This window comes from Saccopteryx bilineata, chromosome 6, assembly GCF_036850765.1.
Source record: "Saccopteryx bilineata isolate mSacBil1 chromosome 6, mSacBil1_pri_phased_curated, whole genome shotgun sequence".
NCBI classification, from domain to species: Eukaryota; Metazoa; Chordata; class Mammalia; order Chiroptera; family Emballonuridae; genus Saccopteryx; species Saccopteryx bilineata.
The window spans coordinates 162,583,281-162,603,796 of record NC_089495.1 but is presented as its reverse complement, the minus strand read 5'-3'; the positions used below and the strand labels follow the sequence as shown (position 1 = coordinate 162,603,796).

Below are 20,516 nucleotides of genomic sequence, written 5' to 3'. Positions count from 1 at the left end.
GACACACTGTATATTAAGGCATTGTTGCAGATAGACCCTGAGATAAGCCCTCAAGGACCTGACATTGTGGGGCAGAGATAATGACAAGATAAATGACTTCAGGTTGTAAGAAGTACTCTCAAGAAAAGAAAATGGTGACAACTGGAATCTGATGAGGACAGTCGGTATGGCATGGGAGCAGATGCCTAATGACCCAGCCATGGGAAGGTCTGTGTCCCCCAGCAGGGGCCAGGTTGGCATTTTAGAAGAGAGAATGCTGTGGGATTGTCCTGTGCACTGTAGTGCTAAATGCCAACAGCACCCCATCACTGGGACAGCTGTAAAAGGGCACCCACATACCTCCACGTGTGCTGGGGGACAGGCCAGAACCTCGAGGAGGTGCATTCCGCACACAGCAGTGCAGGCAAACGTCCTCACGCGAGACGAAGCATGGCACGTGGAAGGCCACTGAGCAGTCATTGAGGCTGGTGTGAACTCAGGGGCAGGTAGGTAGGTCCCATCAAGGTCATTAGTTTGGATTTAATTCTAATTTAAAGCCATTCGAAGTAAGAGTGTGATATGATCTGTGTTTTTAAAGAAATCACCATGGGGGAAAAATAACTTGGGCTGCTATAGACAAAGGAACAACAGAAAGGTCATAGCTGCCCCGATGAACAGCGCTCACCAGTCCCGTCAGCCAGCAGCTCAGGCAGTAAGAACGGGCCGCGGAGCAGCCAGCACCGGGAGTGCTGGGAGAGGAAGCGAGGTCAGAGGCAAAGACAAGACACAAAGGCAAATACCAGCTACTCCAGTTCTACCGCAGTGCTAGAAATGAAGAGGAATGTGAGAGTCTGTATAAATACTTTATTACATGGTAATCAAGTGTGGTTTATCTGCGGGACCCTGAGCCAAGCCCAAAGGGGATGAGCCATTTGTTGCCGCTTGTTCTTGAATCATGGTGGAAGGTTCCCCTGCTTGTCCACGTTTGCTCCGCCATCCCACTGATATTCTTACAGCCTCCCAAGTCCTCACTTTCCCTCCCAACTGTCAGATTCTGACTCCCCCTTATAGTCACTCCTTTGCACACCCTGTTTGCCTCCTCCCACCTGGAAAAACCAGTTCCAGTTCAATCTTGTGGCTGTCGCCCACCAGATCCACCCAGACACCCAGCTCCCTAGCACTCTGAAGCCTCTCCCTGCTCTCTGACCTCCAGCATCTCTTCCCTCTATTCTCAGCTGTCCCTGGAAGACCCGAAGTACCCAAAGCAAATGTGCACTGTACTCAGGCCATGATGAGCACCTAGACCTGCCTTGTGCCACCTTGCTGGACACTCCCCAGCTCCTCCTTTCTCCAGGGCCCTGGCTGCCCCCCAACATAAACCGTAAGGAGTCCTGGTGTTACCACTCCCTCAGCATCTCTGTCCTTCTCTCCTTGACCCCCTGAGATCAGTTAAAAATGTGCCGGATCAAAGTCACTCTAGAGGGGGTTGGGCCCCACCTCATGGTCAAGCGTCAAGAGCAGGTTCTGAGGAAAAGACAGAAGTCAGGCTGCTCCCTGGGCCTAGCCTGCATGGCCTGTGGCCTCAGACCTGGACAGAGTGAAGCAGGAAGACATTCCCCACTTGGCAACACTGGGCAGCTGGAGTATGGGTCACTGGTCATGTGACACCCCCATTCCAATGGTCAGACCTTTCTCTGAAGTTATTAGCCAGACTCGCCCAGGGAGAAGGCTTACAAGAAAAACACCCACTTGGTTCATAAAGGGGTAGGGTAAAATACTTTCCCAGAAATATTAATAAACAAATCATTTTGAGATTTCTGGAGCACTGAAACTATTTAAATTGTCACTGGGTTGCCATGAGGAGGGAAACTTGGTGAAAGCCAGCCCTCTCAGAGATGAGAAATATCACCGTGCCCGCCTCTCGGAGCACTGAGCCAGGGGTTCAGCAGTCTCTTCCACGGCCCGCTGCGGAATTTAGAAAGCAGAAAGTGAATTCCGGAGGGGCCTGCCCTTGTCTGCTTCCAGACCTCCTCACTCCTCGCTGGCTTGGAGGGGAAGCTGGTATCAGGCATGCCCCAGGAAAGCACGTCTGAGCGGGCTCCTCCTCCTTTCAGTCTGACATCACTTATTCGAACTGGCCAAAGAGCACCTTTCAGTCCTCTGTCGTCTTCTGGTTAGAGTAGATTTTTCCAGCCCCTGAAGGGATGACAGGATGGATGCCTGCAATCTTTTTAGAAAGGTGACTGCTTTTATTGTAGGCAGAAGTTCCTCCAACATTTTATAGCTGTAAACATCCTAGGCATGTGTCAGACTTGTGAGGTGCCCACGGGCACACGCAGACGGGTGTGCAGACATGTGTATCAGCAGACACCCCTGAACATGTCTCTACCCTAACTTACACAGAGAAATAAGGTTGAAGCGAGAATCCTGGGCATGGGCAGGTCACAGGCCCAAAAAACATTTGGCACAGTCTATATTCATTTCCAAAAACTGTAACTGCAGACCCACCAGCAAGCAGTTGAGTTGTGGAGTAGAGAGAAACTGAGCTTTGGGGGAACTAGGAGTGACTGATTGAGGTGGCTTTTACATATGAAGCGCCCCCAAGGCACCTGCCCCTTCTCTGGCCATTTGCCAGCCACACTGTCATCATGGAATGACAATCATCATGAGGAAAAACAGATTCTCTGGCCCTATGCATTCCATGACTGCTTTCCAAGACTCAGAAGCTCAGAGAGAGGTCCAGGTACAAGCTCGTGATCACAGCTTCGCCCCCCAGTGATCACTGAGGATATGGCACTTCCTGGAAATAAGTGATGGTGGGATGGGGTCGGGGATGCAGGGAGTCCTTAGGCCTCCCAGCAAGCGCACACACACTAACTAGAGGGGAAAGTGTGGTCACTGACACGGCTGCGGGGCAGGACTGCCAAGGTTAGAAACCAAGAGACACACAGATATCACACGTTCAGTCAAGGCATTTCCAAGAGACAATCACAGAAATAACACTTTTGGATACTACAACATAACACATTTGGCAACTCTGAAAGAAACTGTCGTCCTCACCCCAAGCCGTCAGAAGGTCCCAAGTCCCTTCAATCCAGTTTAAAAAGTCAGGGAAAAAGATAGGCAAAGGAGGGTAAGAAACGGCTGAAGCAGTCATACCAACTACCTAAAGCTCCTATCTGTCTGTCTGTCTGTCTGATTCAATACAGAATGCCACCTGCCTCAAACCTCTTTCTGGGAAGACAGCAAGCCACTCAGAGGGTCCAGGCTGCTGTACACAAATGAGGCAAAGCTGAATGCTCGAAGCCCTGAGCAGCAATCCCCGACCTCCAACCACAAGCAAGGATGTCCATCCTCTCCTTCCTCAGAGGCTTAGTTTGTAGGAATGTGAGGTACTCTGGCTACTCTACCCTTTATCCAAAACTGCAATTCAGTTTGACAAATGGAAGCTAGAATGGTTTGCATCTGCTACATTACTATGGGGTGCACAGAAGGAAGGGAATGAGTGTTACAGAGTGGCTGGCTGCCAACATCCACCATGCTTAGGGACTATCCTCTTTCATTTGCTCCAGCCTCCTTGAAGGACAGGTGTGTACAGGGGCAGGCCTCCCTCTCCCATCCCCAGGTCCCCATAAGAGTTCAACTGGGAACCCAGCCCAGATGCAGCTGTAAAGATCTGTTTTAACACTGGCCAAGAAAACAAAAGCAGGTTTCTCAAGAGGTATCTGCAGCTGGACATTGCATCTGTCTTCAGGTTCCTGTGGGTGGCGTGGAGTCCCTTTGGTTTGACCAGAACACTCTCCACATGGTGGGGAGGGGAGGCAGGCTCAGCTTTGCTTTGCAGTAGCTCGGTAACTGTACAGGAGCAGGATTGAACTTCACAGAGGTGCTCTGCCGGGTTGCTCTCCTGATGGTTAGGATTCTAGAGTTTACATCCGAGATCCTCTCTCCTGAAGAATCTGGAAGTGGAAGATGGGGAGAGAGCTGAGACTTGGACTCTGGATGAAGACTGCTTTTAGGCTGAGCTTGCTAAGTAGACTGCTGAGGGAAAAGAAGGAGACCCACAGCTTTCCACTGGACCCTGGTCAGCAGCACAACAATCTTTGTTACCCAGGATGCAAGGCAGGACTGGAGCCTCCCCTCCCCTAAGCACTGTGGTTATAAAGACACTAGCAGGACACAGTTGGGCCATTTCAAGGAAATGGTTTAGGCACACCACAATTTATAAGTGTAAGTGTGTGTGGGCGGGGGGGGGGGGGGGGGCTGGAGGGAAAAGATAACCATGTATAACAGTTTTCTAGTAACTTAAGAAGTTACAAAGGTAACCAAATACCTTTTCTCTTGAGGCAGGGAAAAAAAACCCAGTTTCATAAAATAAAAGCAAAATACTTTCCAATTTTGAGTTTTAGAATTCTGACTTTGGAGTAATTAGTGGCAAAAGGCTTTTCTTTTTCACTGGTTTGACAGAGGCTGGGAAAAATCTGCCCTATTTAGACCGTATTTCCTAACTAAACCCCTCTCACTGCTATATATATATATATATATATATATATATATATATATATATATATATATATATATTTATTTTTATTTTTTTTTTTTTGCTCCGTATATTTTTTATTTGAATTACAACAGTCAAAGACCAGACGGGAAGAAATCAGGCATAGCCCATGGAGGGACCAAGAGCAAGTGCATCAGAGACAAAATTCTGGTAAAGCAACTTACCTTTGCCTTTTCACTTGGCTCTATGACAATGCCATTGGTAGAATTATTTAGTTCTCTGGAGACAACACAGAGGAATTCTGCCTGATCCTCATTTCCATAATTATAGGAAGATCCAATGCTGATTAGCTGGTAAAACAAGACCATGGTGAGCACACAGTGACCTGAAAACACTAAGAGCCACGTAAGCCAAGTCCTCCCTTGAGTGCACTCTGCAGTACTGCTCCTCACTGGACGAAGAGTGGTCTGGGACTGTGAAGGGCCAGGGAACAACCAGACCTTGGTTACTCATCAGGGTGTCATTGGAGAGGATTCCCTAAAGAAAAAAGTATGAGTTCTGCCACTGTCCCTTGCCCAAGCAGCTGGAACAACCCAAAGGCAGCAGCTAGGATTAACAGACCACATTCCTTCTAGCAAACATGGAGGTGAAAGAGAATGTTTCTGTGAATCAAAATGGACACTGGCTTCAGCCAAAATACCTATACAGAGCTGGCTCATCTGTAAGCAGAAGTCTCGGATGGAAGCCTGTCACTCGGAAGGCTCTGGAAAGTACTAGACAAACCACTGAAGAGCTACCATAAGCCATATGCCTGCCACTGGTCGTTTTAACCTTTTTGGAGAACTGAATTCAGGCTTTAATTCTAAACAGTAACTACACACGCAGGTGAAGATGAACCCCAGGGTGGGTGGGGGCATCCCGACAAGCCCCGGGGCCCCCCATCAGGGACCACGGCTGACTTGCTGTGGGGCTGGGCTGTGGGAACCTCAGCTACTTTGTGCCTTAACTTCCTCATCCGCATAATGCAGCCCCTCGGAGCAGGCTTTGTCTTCCCACAGGACATTAATAAGATGAGGAAAATAAGACAAAAATTACTCACTGGTTTCACAAAGAATACTTTAAATGAGTTTTTATAATATCCTTTGCTTAAGACTTTAGTTAGGGAAAATACTTCCGGAGTGGGAGTCTGGCAACATTTTGCAACTCATACCTAACAAGGGCTTGGACACATGAGCAGAACTGATTCTACAGTGGGAGGTAAGTGGGAGGAGTAATCCAATATTGGTTCTAAAAACAGAGTCACAAAAGGTAACTTTTGAGAAGTTAAGTTTATGATGACAGTTCAGCTGACCTCTTAAACTCTACATAAAAATAGGCATGATCCATATAAAATTAAAATATATTCATTTTATTCAAGCTCAGCCCCCACCATGTTTTGAGAACAATAGATGAACTAATAACCAATTCTGCCACCTATTGGAAGAAAACAGTAAAATTCTACCTCTCTGGCTTTGTTTTGATACCTCAGTCATAAGCACAAAGCTAAAAGAACAGAACTTCACAGCCTGAGGGGCGAGGACCAAACCTGGGGTTGCTATTACTGAAGAAACACACCTGTTCGAATTTCCAACCATCAGACATAGTGGAGACCATCTGCGTCAACTCTTCCTCTTGGCACTGCAGGACTCTGTACACGTGCTTCACAGGGCCCTGTGACAACCACGGAAAGACTTTGAAGAACAGTGCCAAGGACACAACAGTTTGCAGCAACCTCACTGAGGCTAAAAGAATCAACACTTTCACTTGTAATTTTGTTTCTGGTAGCCATTCTCTATCCCCTTTTACAAGTAGCACTGTAGTTTTCAATAAAAACTTATCCAAGGAAAGAAAGGGTCAAAGGATATGAATCAGTGGGGAAAAGAATTCTGAAGTGCAGAGGGACAAATTATATCCTTAGCTTTCGTCTCTTTTCCTAAATAGAAAATAGAGTAAAATTACTTTGGACAAGAAAGCCACATTTTCTTCTTAAGCTGTCATATCTGACATATGTGCTGAAAATGTAGGTTACATTTTGGTTTATTGAGAGTGACCCCTTATTATAGGAATAAAAGATTAAATAGGAATCCCATCACAGATGTTCGAGCTATCTTTACCCTCCGCAGATAGTACTGAAAGTGAAAGTGTGTGTTAAATGGTGATGTTCCTGCTATAGACATGTGGTATAATACAAAATAAACATTTGGTGTTTGTCCCCGGTGGCTGGCACAGAGTTTCTAAAACCTTTGGAATCTCCTGAGTAATAAGTGTCTTTTGTACGCTAATGACACCAGAGAGACCAAGCTTGATGAGAGGGTTAGAACTTCAGTCCCACCTCTTGACCTGGGAGGGGGCAGGGGCTGGCGATTGCTTTCAATAACCAATAACCAATGGTTTGAACAATCAAGACTATGGAACAAAACATCCTTTAAAACCCCTACACAACAGAGTTCAGGGAGCTTCCAAGTTGGTAAACGCATCCATGTGCTGGCGGATGGCGCACCCTGACTACTTGGGGACCCTCCTTGCCCAGGACCCTTCAGGGCCCAGCCTTATGTCTATCTTCCTCTGGCTATTCATTTGTGTCCTTCTAGTAAATTATAATAGAATGTACAACATCTTCCTGAGTTCTGAGTTATCCTAGCAAATTATCAAACCTGAATGGGGGCTTCATGGGAACCCCTGAATTTGTAGTCAGCTTAGAAGTACAGGTAGCTTGGGAACCCGGGACTTGGATAGAACTGGGGTCTTTAGTGAGGGCAGTTTTGTGAGACAGTAAACCTATGGAGATAGTTACTACATTGCCAGGTAGTTCACATCAGGATAGGACAGAACATTTGGACACCCGGTTGGTGTCAGGAATTCCAAGAGAAGCTATTTACTAGCCAGACTCCACCATCTATTGTAGAACACAAGTCAGAACCAGAAGCCCAAAGGCGGAGTGGCTGCCCTAGAGTTGCAGCACTAAGGCCCTACATGGAACTCAGAACCCTCATACTTACAACGTGGAGGGATGCAAGTGGGGTTAGAAGCCAACATTATGGGAAGCAAGGGTTGCTACAGGGAGGTGTGCCCTCCAGATGAAATTGTCTCTTCACAGGACAGAGCCTCAGAGTTTAACACTCTGGGACCATTCAAGGTTGGGGCCGACAGCTGCACATGCACTGCCCACCCTGGAGGGCACCAGGCATTTGCTGGAGCACAGACAGCAACTGAGCTTCATAACAACGATGCTCAAAGGGATCAGTTATGTTCAATCACAATTTTAAGAAAATGTGGACTGTTTCATTAAGAATCACAAAAACTTATTTAGTACTTTCTCAAAAGGATGAGTGGGCTTCCAGTTAGCTGGAAAATTAGTTTTGGAACAACTCACTACTTGGGAAATGCGGATAAACAAAAGCAGCTAGATTCTGTTGTGCTACATGCCCAAAGCGTTACTCCCCGCTCCCGTCTTCACTGCAGTCCTGGAAGGCAGGTCTCGGGTCCCTGCCACACATGAGACCCTGGTGTCAGAATGCAGCCTCCTGTCCCTGATGTACAGCGATTATGTGGATTGGAGGCAGAGCTAAGACTTGAACCTAGATCGGCCTGACTACACTGTATTCTTTCTTCTATGCTTTCTCTTTCTAGATGAGGTGTGGCTATCATTAACTGAGATACTAAAATTAAAAATAACTTTTTTCTTCCATATAAAATATACGACAAATCTAAAGATTTCAACCTACACATGGTTCTAACTCAGGGGTCGGGAACCTTTTTGGCTGAGAGAGCCATGAACGCCACATATTTTAAAATAATTCTGTGAGGGCCATACAACAACCCGTGTACGTTATGCATTATCCAATAAAAATTCGGTGTTGTCTCGGAGGACAGCTGTGATTGGCTCCAGCCACCCGCAACCATGAACATGAGCGGTAGGAAATGAATGGATTGTAATACATGAGAATGTTTTATATTTTTGTTATTATTTTTTTATTAAAGATTTGTCTGCAAGCCAGATGCAGCCATCAAGAGCCACATCTGGCTCGCGAGCCATAGGTTCCCGACCCCTGTTCTAACTACACCCTTTGGAAATAACCAGGTGCTTTATATCACAAAAGATCTATGATACTAGCCACAACTGTCAAATAGTCAAGACATCTGTATTGTTTTTTTTCAATTTTTCTCTTCCAAAGTAAATCACTGGTATTCTCAAATACACCAAAATTAGTCACCTAGCAAAAAATACTATTGGAGACAACAAAGTAGTAGAACGATAGCAGCCACTGAAAGAGAGGAGAGGTCACGGGGGGAGGACCCCACACCTTGGGCTTCGCCTAAATATCTGCCATGTGGATATTTTAACACAAACAAGTTAAAGGAGATAACCTGTTTCAAGGGACAGCCACAGAAATCCACACACAGCCAGCTTCACCTGAGAAGCCATGTGCGACAAAAACAAAAAAGGGTGTCTTTGAATAACATCAAATCATTTCACAGATGGAAAGATCATTTACCTTCCAAAGGTGTTAATATTCCTAGAATAAAAAAGCTTCTGATTGGGTATAAATCCTCAAACCTTCAGAATCTAGAACTAATTAACGTAACTGCTGTCATCAAATTGAAATCTAGTCCTGGCTGGTAGCTCAGTGGATAGAGCATTGGCCTGGCATATGGATATCATGGGTTTGATTCTGGGTCAGGGCACACATGAGAAGCGACCGTCTGCTTCTTCTCCTCCCTCACCCCTTGCTCCCTTTTCCCCTCCTGCAATTAGTGGCTCGAATGGTTGGAGCGTGGTTCTGGGCACTGAGGATAACTCCATTGGAGCTCCTTGGACTCAGGCACTAGTGGGGTTACTGGAGCCAGTCAGGGAGCACCTCTCACCTTAAAAAACCCCCACCATATCTTACAATGCCCTCAAGGAATTAGACAGTGGCAAAGAACTACAATTTATAGGTACTATGATTTGAATGGTTTCAAGTACACAATTCATGTTACCATCAAAATTTATACTAAAAAATCAAAAGCTTTTTTCAGAATATGGAAAATTGACGACAAGGCTAGATTTTCAGGATGTCCAAGCTCTTAAATCTCTACAATAGGGAAAGATGCAATGCAAATATAACACAAGGTGGCAAAAAACTTAGCAACACCAGATCCTATTTCATCGGTAATCTGCAAACCAACTAGAGACTCATATTTGAACATTAAAGGAGCCTTTCAGCTCTTGGCCAGATGAAAGAGAACTAAATGAATAAACCCTTCTTTCCACCTTTGCAAACTTCTGGAAATTAAGTGACAAGAGAGTTCATTTTTTATCACAGGTGTCAGTTATTCAACAAGATAATCCATTCAGAACCAGGAAACCTTAATAAATGAAGTCTAACACAGAAAAAAGCAAAGAACTATTTTTTACTTTGGAAAAGAAAATCACAGGAAAATTTTTCATTGCAATAGATTATATCTCAAGAATGCCTCCACCACCAGAATCTGATGAGGTAAGAGGCACATCACAGTACTAAACAGATGTTCACAGTGGAATCTGACCCTGCTCTCTTACTGTAGTTGTACTTAAAACAAAGCCTAAGTACATGAAAGGGAGTGTCTGCTTTTCCTGCCAGGCTTTGAGCTTCTTGAGGGCACAGAATTTCTAGTAGTCACGGAATCCCAAGGACCTAATAGAAGTTATTGTGGCCACTTAAAAGACACTTGATGGACAGGCGACGTGATGTGAAATTAAGTATGCCCTATGGTCTTCCCTTCTCAAACTAGGTGGTAAGTTTTGTGTTTTATTTTTGTCACTGTATCTATTGACTATCAAAATCTAGTTTTCATAATAAAAAGAAAAGCTTAATATTATTTTCGCAGAAGTACAATTCACAAGCAACATCTAAAGTCTATACCATGAGATTGGTTTCAAGTGGCTGGTCGGAGCCAGATGTGATATGGTCACACATTCAAGGCCAACAGGTGCAAGCAAGACCTTGCCTGGTCTTTACGTTGAGGGAGACAGATGCTCTACCTGCGAAAACAGGTTTGGGACTTAAAGTGCCCTGGGCTCCTCCCACTGCCATATGGTGAGTAGACAGACACACCCTCCTCATTCTTCTAAAGGGACATGAGGCTGTTTTGTTTTCTTTGTTATTTCTTCTTCTCTTTCAACCTGAACAAGTCTGGTGGAGTACATGATGTCTGCCTGGCAGATGGACAGTGTTTCCATACAGACCTCTGGCTCCAAAGGCAAATCATCCTTTCCTAATCACACCCAGACACATGGACATAGAGCCACTTGAGATGTTTCCCATAAAAGCTCCAAACCCATTACTTGAGAAGTTCTGTTCTCGTTGTCCCGTATCCTTTCCTTAACCAGCCTCACAAGAGAAGCGATGTTGTAAAACTCCGCCTCTTCCAGCACACCTAGAACAAAGATCAAACTATAGTTAATGTGTGTCAATTCCCCAGAGAACAGCAAAAAAGGCTTGCTAAAAACGGGGGGGGGGGGGGGGGGTTGGTGACAGAGAGACAGACAGGCAGGAAAGGAGAGATAAGAAGCATCAACTCTTCGCTAAGGCACCTTAGTTGTTCATCAATGGCTCTCTCATATGTGTCCTGATGGGGGCAGGGGAGCTACACCAGAGTGAATGACCTCTTGCTTAAGCCAGAAGCAACCTTGGGCTCAAGCCAGCGACATTGGGGTCATGTTTATGAGCCCGCACTCAAGCCTGAGACCTTGGGGTCTCAAACTTGGGTCCTCTGCATCCCAGTCCAACGCTCTATCCATTGTGCCATTGCCTGATCAGGCAAGAACTGCATTTTTCTTTTTGTATTTTTCTTAAGTTAGAAGCAGGGACGCAGTCAGACAGAATCCTGCATGTGCCCAACTAGGATCCACCCAGCATGCCCACTAGGGGGCGATGCTCTGCCCATCTAGGGCCTTGCTCTGTTGCCACTGGAGCCATTCTAGTGCCTGAGGCGGAGGCTATGGAGCCGTCCTCAGTGCCCAGGGCAACTTTGCTCCAATGGAGCCTTGGCTGCGGGAGTTGAAGAGGGAGATAGAGAGAAAGGAGAGGGGGAGGGGTGGAGAAGCAGATGGACACTTCTTCTGTGGGCCCTGGCCAGGAATCAAACCTGGGACTTCCACATGCCAGGCCGATGCTCTACCACTGAGCCAACCAGCCAGGGCCTAAGAACTGCATTATTCAAATGCAAATCTAGTCTCTCTCTCTTGGCCTGAGAAATGTTTCTTTGCTGTTTAGGGTGTACCCATTATCTTTTCCTTAATGTAACTGAGTCACCCTTAATTTCCCACCTGCCACCTTCCCCGACTCTCCCTGTACCTTCCCATTAAAGGCAGGGAACCTTTCCCATATGTCACTTAGTACTGGAACTAGTCACATTGGACAACTCCCCAGGCTGCAATTTTTACCCGAGCTTGCAATTTGTTCTAAAGACGATAGAGATGAGTTGTGTGCACAAATACACACGGACCAAATTTAATAGAATGCTTATTATTTGAACAATATAACAGACAATCATGGAAAGAATCCCGTGCTACAGAAATCAAAAGCCTTAGACAGGGCAACCAAGTGGGATGTGTGATCCTGTACCACAGAAAAAAATGTACTATAAAGGCCATTATTGGAACGGTTGACATAATGGAATCATAAGCTGCAAGTAAAAGTATTTATCAACATTAAATTTCTTCAATTTGATAACTGTACTGTGGTTATGTAATAGAATATACTTGTTCTTGGGAAATACACATTGAAGTACTAAAGAGTGAAATCTGGAATCTATTCTCAAATAGTTCAGAAATAAAACTGTGGGAGGGCTGGAGGGAGGAGAGAGACAGAATGAATGAATGATAATGCAAATATGACAAAAAATGTTAAAATTGGTGAACCTGGGTAAAGGGACTTATTTGTACTATACTTGCCCTTTTCTCTTAAATTATTTTAAAATAAAAGTTTTTAAAAAGACATTAGAAAAGATGCTTATGATTCCTCTTTTCAAGAAACAAGATTACTCATGAGTCAGCAATTGTTGAGGCTAGATAGTGGGGGCTTGGAATTTTCTGTACTATGCTCATTACCTTCGTATGCATTCAATTTTTTTTTTTTTTTTTTTTGTAAAGAGGGCATTTAAAAAAGGAGAGAACAAGTCCTCTTTTCATTGCTTGCAACAGAGGTGTTTTGCAGTTGCTTAATTAACTAGCATAGCCATTATGGCTTTCTTACTCAGAGCTAACACTCCCTGATCAGGGTGCCCTGGATTTAGGGACAGGCCCCAATCTTTAACTGAACGCTTTCAATGAGACCAGCCAAGCCTTTTAGAAAGGAATCTAGACCCACTTACAGTTCACATGCCCTAGATGAGGTCACTGATGATGCACCTGACAATGGACTGGAGAATGAATTAGGTTAGCTGCAAAATTTTACAAGAAGGCATGAGACCTGTCTTAAAAGTAATGAGACCAAGCTTTTATCATTCTTTTTTACAGCTGCAACTTCAAACTAAAATTGAAAATGTAAATAACCAAGTGTCAGATGTGTTACTTCAGGTTATGCACATTTACCGCTAGCACATAAGTAAGTAAATGTAAAAAGGGATCTTGATAATTCTGCAGGTTCGGAAAAAACTCCTGAAGCGAATGGCAAAGCTGAGCTGTTTTCCTTTTCACTAAGGAGAGCCCAATGAGGCTTACTTAAACAAGATTCCCTCAGACGCCACTAGGGTTACTTGAAGCTCCCTGTTCACTTTCATAAACCTTTGCTACACACGCATATGAACTCAATAAAAGTCTCAAACAAAAGTCAAAGCTGTGAAAGATTCTACCTGAATTTTGAAAAAGCCTAGTTCAAACATTGTTCTTACCTTCTTCTGCCAACTCCTTCGTAATGATGAGTTTCCCATGGCGGAGGTAGTTTAGGATAGGACCAAAGTAGGTGGGGTCCCTGTCAATCAGATAGGCCCCTGTCTCATCCTGCCAACCAAACACAAGGGTATCACTGCGGAGCTTTCAGACCAAGTTAGGACAGAGTTTCAACTGCCACAATTCATTAGTGAGAGGACAAGTTTTGCTAGATGTTTGTTTTCACAAACTCCTGACCAAAAAAGCTAGCTTTATGCATTGTACTTTAAGATCATTTAAGGTGAAGTGTTCCAGATGTAGTCATTCATTTAAGGGTTTACTTGAACTTCTAAAATTATTTACTTGGACACAATTACTATCATTCTTCTGTGGGATATTTGTTATAAAAAAGGGAAAGACAAAAATGCCATACATGCATGACTTAAATCTTTGCTTGAGATGGACATTCTGAATTCTCTATGGCCCCCAAATCACATTATAATTCTAAGAAAAACTCTATTTAGTTGGCAATGCTCCTGAGCTCAAGGCCAACACCAGTGGAAGCCTGCACTGCCAACTACCTCGCACATTCCAGCTCTGTGCCCAGAGGAAGCTAGGCACTGCCAGGACTTGGGTCTGAGCAGTTGTAATCCTACTCATCTTTACAGTAAAAGAAACAAGAATAACTGGCTTCTACTGCAAAGGAAGACGCAAAGTAGATAAAAAACAATTTCTTTAAAAGCAGAGGTTTTGGAATCTGAAAGAGATTAGGGCAGGACAGGTTTCCATCAATCTGAGATTTATTAGAGAAGACCTAAGAGATTAATAAATGAAATCAACCAGTATTTACCCTACTCCAAGTCTGTTTCAAGGTAACAGGCTGAATGCTATATGGGATATAAGATGGTGTAAACAATGGTCAATTCTGATATGTTGGGAACTAAAAGATGAACGTATTAAAAGAAAAATTCAAACAACAGTTCAAACTGATAGTGGATTAAATATGTTGGGTCTTCTCAACCCTTTGGTTAGCAGCCACACATCCTGCCAAAAGCATTCTTGTTTTCACTCACCCTGTGTATTAACCAGTGGTCTTAGGTTTGCACTGGAAATGGTAACCTCTTTCCAAGGAATGTATCTGATCTCAAATATGGACCTAAAACAGTGACGGTTACCAGATACGAATTCAGGGACCATGACCACAGGAAAGAGGTGTAGTATCACGAGAAGCACTTCCTGCAGCTGTCATGCCAGCCTCTAACCCAGGCTTTCACCCAACTTGGCAGAGGGTCTGAGAGGAAGTCTGAGAAAGCTACAAAGATGCTTTAGCTCACCCTGACCCAGTTCTGGATGTATCTGGCACAGGCAATGAGGGGCTGACGAGGAGCCAGGGGAAAACTCATGCAGATCTGAGGGGCTGGGATGAGGTGTAAAAAGGAATACGGTGAAGGAATATGGAGTGGGTTCTCGTGGGTGCGGGTGGGCAGTGTGGGAAGCGAGTCGCTGAGAACGAAACAAAGGGTGGGGTCGGACCGAAACCCTGCGTGCGCCTGAGGACAGCCTGGCGAGGGAAGGGTCGAGGAGGGGCTGCCGGCTCGAGGAGCCCGCCTGTGAGGAGCGTTTCGTAGGAAACTGGGGAAGAGCCTAGGAGGAACGAGGGGTGGGGGTCCGAAGGCCGGGGGCGCGCCCGAGGGCGGGGCGCACCTTGTCCGAGTCCAGCTCCGGGTCTTCCTGGCAGCAGAGGCGGCAGAGGAAAGACTTGGGCTCCCGGCCTAGGGTCTGCCTGGTGGTCACGAAGTAGGTACCGCCCACGTTCAGCCGGACCCAGCGGGCCGCGCCAGGGCCCCCTGCCCGCTCGGGTGGTCCGGGACCCGGCTCAAGCGGCTGCGCGACAGCGGCGGGCGGGCGGCTGTGCCCGCGGGAAGTGGGGTCAGCAGGGCGAGGGCTGGGAGGTCCGCGACCCAGGCCGCTTCCATCACCCAGCCCGCTCCCACTACCCCCTCCCAGCCCGGCCATCGCCGGGTCCAATTGCAGCTCCGCCATCTTGGGCCGCTGCCGCCGCCACTGCCCGCGCGCCTCCGGGCCGGCCCATCTCTCGGCAGGGAGAGCCGGACCGGCCCATCGGCGGGGGTGGGGCCGGGGAGAGGGACGGGAGCGCCCCTAACCAGCACCCGTACGGTGGAGGTACTGTGTCCGCCCATGTAGGAGGGACTTCCAGGATGGACCTTATCTCTATTGGCTGGCCCGTAGAGCAAGGCCCGCCTCTTTGGGTTTGGGGTTGGTTGAGAGGAGACATTTCGGTGACCCACTTCCGTTACTTGCTGCTGTGGACCGTGGGTGCTGGGGTCGGTGAAGGTGAGTTGGGTTTGGAACGTTGTATCCGCTCTTAGTGGGTGCCTCTGCTCTTTCGCCTGCAAACCTCGCGCCGGCCATTGTCGCAACCCTGCCAGGGATACCTGGCCCTGCGGTTGACCTGCGGGCAGAGTTTCCCATTTGTAGCAGTTTCGGCTTTGCTCTGCGCTCCCTTTTTCCCTCCCCGGCGCGAAAGGTCGCAGGGACCTGGTTGTGACCTGGTCGCCTCTGATTTAGGCGCTTCCACAAACCTGGTCTCGTCCAGTCCTTCTCCGTAGCAGCAGATTTCAGTAGTCCGGCTTGGGGGCTGGAGGAACGTTAACTAAAGATAGCAATATAACTTGATGGGCCGTCCCTCCTGTGGGTTCCAGCTTTCGAGCTTGTGGACCGTTCAGTTTGTCAAGTGTAGGGTTCATTTACCCCTTCGACAGATATTCATTGAGCACCACCTGTGTGCATGACCTGTTGTAGGCGCTGAGGCTTCAGCAACAAATAAATGACAAAAGTCCCTTCGTTCTTGAAGTCTACCTGCTACTGGTACTTGGAAAGATCTTATGGAAGTTTATTTCTCTGGTGTCTTTAAAAAGCACCTGCCCCGCACCTCCATTCCAAGAAACAAGCTACCCTGAAAGGGAAGGAAAGGAAGCGGCAGTTTCTTTTAAGATCATCGGACAGATTTACTACCATCTCCCTTGTGATCCACCCTGTGGCCTGGAAAGACCTTTGACATTTCAGTCTTTCTCCTAATGTCTGACACTGATCTTATTTAGTTTAAATTAACTATTTTACAATAGTCTCTCTTGGTTAAAAAGAAATGGCTGTAATTCCTTTTCATTTTTTCTGTCATTCATATAGGTACCGAATACCTCTATTAAGGGTGTTGCTAATAAACTCAGTGTATGTGCTGGTGCTGCACAGACATGACTAAGGTGCAGGCATGGCCTTGGCTCAGTGGATAAAGCGAAGCACACACACGCCCCACACGCCACAGGTTGGGGGTTCCATCCCAGGTCAGGGCATGTAGGAGAAGCAATCAATGAGTAGGCAACTAAGTAAAACAATGAATTGATGTCTCTTTTCCTCTCCCTCTCTCTCTCAAATCAATGGGAAAATTTTTCAAATTAAAAATAATAAGTTCAAGTATATTACCAATCTGATAGTGAGTAGAGAGCCCCTTAAGTTTGTATAAGACTGTAGAGCAAATTGGTGTGCACAATTTCAGCTGATTCTTTGAACAGCTTTCTGAGGTAAGCAGGGCTGATGTTATCCTCATTTTTCAGGTGAGGAAATTCTAGTCTAGAGTCTGCTCTATTTAAGCCTTGTGAGAACTTTGGTATGTGTCGGTTCTGTGCACTGGAGAAACAATGAATAAAACACAAGTTGAGTGGAAATGTGTTTAAATTATTAACTGTAATGCAATGCATGAATATTACTTTAGCAATATTTCCAAACACCTAAAGAACTGGGCTTGCAAGGATGAGTTAGGATTGGGGGATAGAGGGAGAAGCATGTAAGGGAGTGAATGTATTTATATGCCATGTTGTACATCTTGAATTTGAAAATCTAAGTTGTCCTTTTCTGATTTAGTAATGCTAATATCTTTAATTGATACATATACCCACCAAGCACTCAGAGGATGCTGATCTGTTTCTGAAAGACACGTATTTCTATGACGACCTCTACAGGATTTCCTCCAAGAGCCCTGTTTTAATCTGACCTATTTTATTTTCCAGAATCTCAAGATGGCTGGGCGAAAACTTGCTCTAAAAACCATTGACTGGGTTGCATTTGGGGAGATTATACCCCGAAACCAGAAGGCCATTGCTAACTCCCTGAAATCCTGGAATGAGACTCTCACCTCCAAGTCAGTACCTTTCTCTTAAATTGCCACTGAATGTGGAAACGTTAACAGTGATACGGAGTTACATATGACTTTCTTCTGATGGAAAGTATAAAGAAATCCATGTCTTTTCCAAATAAAAGTCTTTTTTTGCATTTCCATCCTTTCCCTAGAGAAAAGTGTGATGAGAGGTTCAGGCTGTGGGAATAAGGAAAAGAGAATTTACTGTGTGAATTTTCTGTTGGTCATAGAACAATCTTAACTTTTGCTTTTCTATGTAAGCAGGTTGGCTACTCTACCTGAGAATCCGCCTGCTATCGACTGGGCTTACTACAAGGCCAATATAGCAAAGGCCGGCTTGGTAGATGACTTTGAGAAGAAGGTGAGACTTCAGGCAACTAAAGCACTGGTCTTGTAATATGGCTGGCAAGCAGTGGTAGGATGGTAGATAATTCCTAGTCTAATACTCTTTTTCACTACAACATCCTACATTCATACTGATTTCCTCTTGGAATGGTGACTGTTTTTATATGCCTTCTGAGGATTAGCAGCTTTGAGCCCTTTCTATGGGCTCCTAGGTACATTAATGACAATTCACTGTGCCTGTGTTTGTAGTTTAAAGCCCTGAAGGTTCCTATGCCAGAGGATAAATATAGTGCCCTGGTGGATGCCGAAGAAAAGGAAGATGTAAGTAGTTGAGACTCTAACTTATTCTAAAATTCTCCTTAATTGCTGATGGTTCCATATTTCTTAGTCACTACATTGAAGTAATGTGAACTAATAGGAGCAGTAGAATAAAACTCTAGGAAATGAAACCTGAGTAGTTGCCTGGGAATGGGAGGCACAGGCTGATCAATTTGTTCTCTCTCTTGATTGTGACAATGGTTTCACAGATGGATATATCTATCAAACTGATCAAGTGGTATTCTTTAAATATGTGCATTTTATTATATGTCAGTTATACCTCAACAAAGCTGTTACAAATACTTAGAGTTGGGTAGGAAAATTATGTAGGGTAGTACTCAAATACCAAACTATGTTCTTGAAAGTACTGAAGGCCAAATGTTGGAGTTCAGGAGGCTCCACCAAAGAGAAGTCTGGCTAGGTGGTCAGGTGGCTTGTCCTGACCATTTGGTAACCAGCCCCTATGAAAGGCATTTTGTAGTTTGCATAGATTAATAACTTGCTGAGGAACCCTGATCCTGCCATTGTAAACTGATTCTCCTATATAGGCTTTTTTGTGCATTTAGGAAAAGCTATAGTTTGCTTACCAAAGCAAACTCCCCCAAGTAGTCACGGCAGCCACGAGTTCTCCATAGAGAGTGAGAAAGCAAAAGTGGTTTGCTTCTGGGACTTATCAGACCTCGAGGGTCTCTGGGTCAGGACAGTTCAACTTGGTTTCAAAAGAGAATTTCTGTCTTTTAAAGGTGAAAAGTTGTGCTGAGTTTTTGTCTCTCTCAAAGACCAGGATTGAGCAATACGAGAAAGAGGTAAGGATGAACTTTGGCCTTTGTGATAGTTTGCTGTCTTCTACCTAGTGGCAGTAACCTGCCTTGGATTCCTTCTTGCATCTCTGCAGCCCTATTTACCTTAACATATTTCCCTCCTTCCAGTTGGAGAAGATAAAGAACATAATTCCATTTGATCAGATGACCATTGAGGATTTGAATGAAGTCTTCCCAGAAACCAAATTAGACAAAAAGAAGTATCCCTACTGGCCTCACAAGCCAATTGAGAATTTATAAACTTGAGTCTGGAAGAAAACTCTGGCTTTCATATTATAAACTCTGGACATTAAAAATAATTATACAGTGCTATGTGTGTCTGCTCCCTTGTGGTTGAGGTAACCTTACTGGAAGTGGGCTTTTTGTTAAAATGGAATGGTGAGCCTCTAGGTGTGTGCAGGTCTAGTTGTCTAATGATCAGGATATGCTCCTAATCCCAGAATATAAAAAAGATCTGGAAGAGTCTAGAAGATTCTTTGTTGAGTGCCAGCACTATACCCTGGCCTGTTTATATTTCCCAGGGCTTAGCACTTTGCTTGGAATTTAGAAGGGTCTTAATATGAATTCATTAGGGATGGAAGGGAAGTGTGAGCTGTTGGATTCACATCTAGGTAGGAGGTTATCACACAAACCTTGAATAATAGGGCCAACTAGTATATTAGTAAATGATGATGATCCCGACTTACAGAGCACATATTATGTTCCAGGAATTGTTCTAATCACTTTAGATAAATATTTTTCCTCACAACAACCCTATGAAATAAGTAGTGTATCAGCCAAGATATTAAAGAACGCCTTTGGCATGACCAGGTGGTGGCGCAGTGGATAGAACGTTGGACTGGAATGCCCAGGAACCAGGTTAGAAACCCCGAGGCCACTGGCTTGAGCATGGGCTCACTAGCTTGAGCACGGGGTCACTGGATTGAAGCCCACGATCACTGGCTTGAACAAGGGGTCTCTCTGCTGTAGCCCCTGGTCAAGGCACATATGAGAAAGCAGTCAGTGAACAACTAAGGTGCCACAGCGAAGAATTGATGCTTCTCATCTCCTTTCCTTTGTGTGTCTCTTTCTGTCATACACACACACACAAAACTTTGAAGGTGACAAAATCGTCAATGATACATTTGCTATTCTCTACCCAGAGGCCTTCTCTGACTACTATAGAGTTTCCCTTCATCCTCTATTTTGAATCATGCTTGTTTATTACCTAACTTGTTTACTCTCCTCTGTCTGACTAAAATGTAAGCTCTTTGGAGGCAGAGCCTGGAGGATGGTTTTAGGGGGAACTGAACCCTGAAACCAGAAGAAAAGCAGTGTTGAGTAGTGCAATGAGGCTGGAGATGCCGCAGTTATGTGGCAGGGCTTGGGAGCCGGAGGCAGCTTAAAGTGGCATCCATGAGACTTGGTGACCGATTTGGAATAGAGAGGAGGAATTTTGGATGACCCTGGAGTAGGAAGAGGAACATT

At 45.2% G+C, this 20,516-nt stretch overlaps 2 protein-coding genes across 3 annotated transcripts; one reads left to right on the top strand and one right to left on the bottom strand.

The window, feature by feature from the left end:
• Window positions 1-826: 826 nt before the first annotated feature.
• KCTD2 (potassium channel tetramerization domain containing 2) lies at window positions 827-15,528 on the bottom strand. Its single transcript, XM_066237920.1, has 6 exons — window positions 15,057-15,528; window positions 13,376-13,484; window positions 10,827-10,918; window positions 6,095-6,190; window positions 4,705-4,830; window positions 827-3,938 (listed from the first exon to the last, which is right to left on the bottom strand). The coding sequence occupies exons 1-6, from the start codon at window positions 15,393-15,395 to the stop codon at window positions 3,909-3,911; spliced, it is 792 nt and encodes a 263-aa protein (XP_066094017.1). The 5' UTR covers window positions 15,396-15,528; the 3' UTR covers window positions 827-3,908.
• ATP5PD (ATP synthase peripheral stalk subunit d) lies at window positions 15,038-19,358 on the top strand. 2 transcript variants are annotated; one of them, XM_066237923.1, is made up of 6 exons: window positions 15,038-15,149; window positions 17,438-17,568; window positions 17,830-17,926; window positions 18,160-18,231; window positions 18,972-19,034; window positions 19,158-19,358. In XM_066237923.1, exons 2-6 carry the CDS (start codon window positions 17,447-17,449, stop codon window positions 19,287-19,289), a joined length of 486 nt encoding a protein of 161 aa, XP_066094020.1. In that variant the 5' UTR covers window positions 15,038-15,149; window positions 17,438-17,446; the 3' UTR covers window positions 19,290-19,358. The 2 variants fall into 2 exon arrangements, with proteins under 2 accessions (XP_066094020.1, XP_066094019.1); XM_066237922.1 differs by lacking the exon at window positions 15,038-15,149 and adding an exon at window positions 15,569-15,707.
• The last annotated feature ends 1,158 nt before the right edge of the window (window positions 19,359-20,516 follow it).

Coding starts and splice junctions, on each gene's coding strand:
- KCTD2 (XM_066237920.1), bottom strand. CDS start 15,395: ATGGCGGAGCTGCAATTGGACCCGGCGATGGCCGGGCTGGGAGGGGGT. Junction 6,191..10,826: donor ACGAGAACAGAACTTCTCAA/GTAATGGGTTTG, acceptor TGGTTGTCACAG/GGCCCTGTGAAGCACGTGTA. Junction 4,831..6,094: donor ATGGTTGGAAATTCGAACAG/GTGTGTTTCTTC, acceptor TTGTTTTACCAG/CTAATCAGCATTGGATCTTC.
- ATP5PD (XM_066237923.1), top strand. CDS start 17,447: ATGGCTGGGCGAAAACTTGCTCTAAAAACCATTGACTGGGTTGCATTT. Junction 18,232..18,971: donor ATGCCGAAGAAAAGGAAGAT/GTAAGTAGTTGA, acceptor TGTCTTTTAAAG/GTGAAAAGTTGTGCTGAGTT. Junction 19,035..19,157: donor TTGAGCAATACGAGAAAGAG/GTAAGGATGAAC, acceptor CCCTCCTTCCAG/TTGGAGAAGATAAAGAACAT.